The sequence below is a fragment of the Sinocyclocheilus rhinocerous genome, unplaced genomic scaffold (assembly GCF_001515625.1).
Source record: "Sinocyclocheilus rhinocerous isolate Xijiao unplaced genomic scaffold, SAMN03320098_v1.1 scaffold2883, whole genome shotgun sequence".
Taxonomy (NCBI): Eukaryota; Metazoa; Chordata; class Actinopteri; order Cypriniformes; family Cyprinidae; genus Sinocyclocheilus; species Sinocyclocheilus rhinocerous.
The window spans coordinates 20300-22693 of NW_015645505.1; the positions used below are offsets into that span (position 1 = coordinate 20300).

The 2394-nt window shown below is 58.4% G+C and overlaps 1 protein-coding gene across 1 annotated transcript in view; it reads right to left on the reverse strand.

Moving 5' to 3' along the window:
• Positions 1-793: 793 nt before the first annotated feature.
• LOC107706007 (uncharacterized) overlaps positions 794-2394 on the reverse strand; it is a 37168-nt gene continuing 35567 nt past the window's right edge. Inside the window, exon 5 of the mRNA XM_016509564.1 lies at positions 794-950. Within this exon, the coding sequence (XP_016365050.1) occupies positions 794-950 (157 nt within the window). The remainder of the gene's footprint in view (positions 951-2394) is intronic.

The window sequence follows — 2394 nt, forward strand, 5'->3', positions numbered from 1 at the left end:
AGCGCCATCTCTGGCTGTGTCTGGCTGACATGAAGTAGCATGATAAGGTGCAGTTCCTGAATGCTCCCGTGTCACGGACCGGCCTTTTCGGCGATGCTGTCGAGAGCTTTTGCCCAGCAGTTCTCGGTGGCACAGAAGCAGACTGAGGCGTTCAAATACATCCTGCGCTGGAGGAAACCTGCTGCTTCCACCCCGGCTGCAGCCCCTCAGCCTGGTCATCGCCGTGGGCGCCCCCCTGTGGCTGCCCCCGCTCCCATGCAGCAGCCTTCCACCAGGCAGTGTCGTGGAGCTGGTCGCAGGCAGGACGCCCAGCCCGTTCAGGCCCCCGCCAAACCTGGCGATAAGCGCAAGTGCAAGAGGCCCTGGGATGGGCGACCCGGAGATGGAGAAGACTGCTCGTCGGGAGATGGTGACTGCACCACTCCCTCCCCCGGAGGAGGGCCGGATGGATAATCTTTTGTTTCGTTTTGTTTTTGTTCTGCCGCTGGCCCAGCAGCCAGCGGTACCCAAAACTTAAACAATAAAAGAGCGCTTTCCTCAGTCTCTGGGTCTCAAGAGGAAGAGAGTTGTGAACTGTGCATCACAGGGTCACTTCCCTCCTCCTCTCTCACCATTGGCAGCAGTGGGTTGCCCAAGAGCACCCCCCCTGCCCATTCGTGGAACCAGGTAAGGGCTGTAGCATTCAAGTCCCTGCTTCATGTCGTCACACATGTCGTCACATGGCTGTCACAAGCCTCAAGCCGGGACCCTGTGTTTTCTCTCACACACGGAGGAATCAGGTGAGTGTTACACTTCACACCCAGACTCCGGCCTCTGCCGTCACAGGCCTCGGGCCGAGTCCCTGTGTTCCACCACGCTGCCCCACCGTGGGCACGTCGGTGGCTCCGTTGGTTCCTCTGGCACGGTCTCTCGGAACCTGGTTAGCGCTCCCCAGTCCGTCTCGGTGGCTCCTGCAGAACATCAGACTCGGCTACGTGATTCAGTTCACCCGGCGTCCCCCCAAGTTCAGGGGCATCCGGTTTACTTCAGTCAAGGCTGTCGATGCCCCTGTCTTGTGTGTGGAAATCGCAGTTCTGCTGGCGAAGGTTGTGATAGAGCCGGTCCCTCCAGCCGATATGAGGTAGGGGTTTTACAGCCCTTACTTCATTGTGCCCAAGAAAAGTGGTGGGTTATGACCGATCTTGGATCAGCGAGTTTTGAACCATGCACTTCACGAGCTGCCGTTCAAGATGTTGATGCAGAAAAGCATTTCGAGTGCATCCATCCCCAAGATTGGTTTGCAGCAATCGACCTGAAGGACGCGTACCTTCATGTCTCGATCCTCCTGCGGCACAGGCCAATCCTGCGGTTCGCGTTCGAGGGTCGGGCATATCAGTACAAGGTCCTGCCCTTCGGGCTGTCCCTGTCACCTCGCTTCTTCACCAAAGTCGTAGAGGCAGCCCGTTGGGTCTTCGGGTCAACTGGGAAAAGAGCAAACTCATGCCAACGCAGAGGATCTCTTTTCTCGGCATGGAGTTGGATTTGGTCAGCCAGACAGCACGCCTCACCCAGGAACATGCTCAGTCGGTGCTGAACTGCTTCAAGACATTATCAGGCAGGACGGCGGTCCCACTGAAATAATTTCAGAGGCTCCTGATATGGCTGCAGCTGTGGCGGTAGTTCCGCTCTGTCTGCTCCATATGAGACCGCTTCAGCACTGGCTCCATGGCCGAGTCCCGAGGTGGGGGTGGCAACGCGGTACTCACCGGGTTCAGATTACACCGGCCTGCCACAGAACCTACAGCCTGTGGTCAGATCCCTTGTTTCTCCGGGCAGGGGTGCCCCTGATACAGGTATCAAGGCATGCTGTGGTATTCACGGATGCCTCGGCCACCGGCTGGGGGGCCACGTACAATGGGCACGCAGTGTCAGGTGTTTGGAAGTGTTCCCCAACTGCGTTGGCATATCAATTGCCTCGAGTTGCTAGCAGTACGCCTTGCCCTGAGCCACCTCAGAGGGCGCCTTCGGGGCAGGGACGTTCTGGTCCGCACGGACAACACTGCGACCGTTGCGTATATCAACCGGCAAGGCGGTTTATGCTCCCGTCGCATGTCACAACTCGCCCGCCACCTCCTCCTGTGGAGTCAGAAGCATCTGAGTTCCCTTCGTGCCATCCACATCCCGGGTGTGTTCAATAAGGCAGCCGACGAGCTGTCTCGAGCAGCACTTCCAGGAGAGTGGAGACTCCACCCCCAGGCGGTTCTGCTGATCTGGAGATGGTTCGGAGTTGCTCAGGTAGACCTGTTTGCATCTCCAGAAGTCACCCACTGCCAGTGGTTCTACTCCCTAACCGAGGCAATGCTCGGCATGGACACACTGGCACACAGCTGGCCCCGGGGCCTGCGCAAATATGCG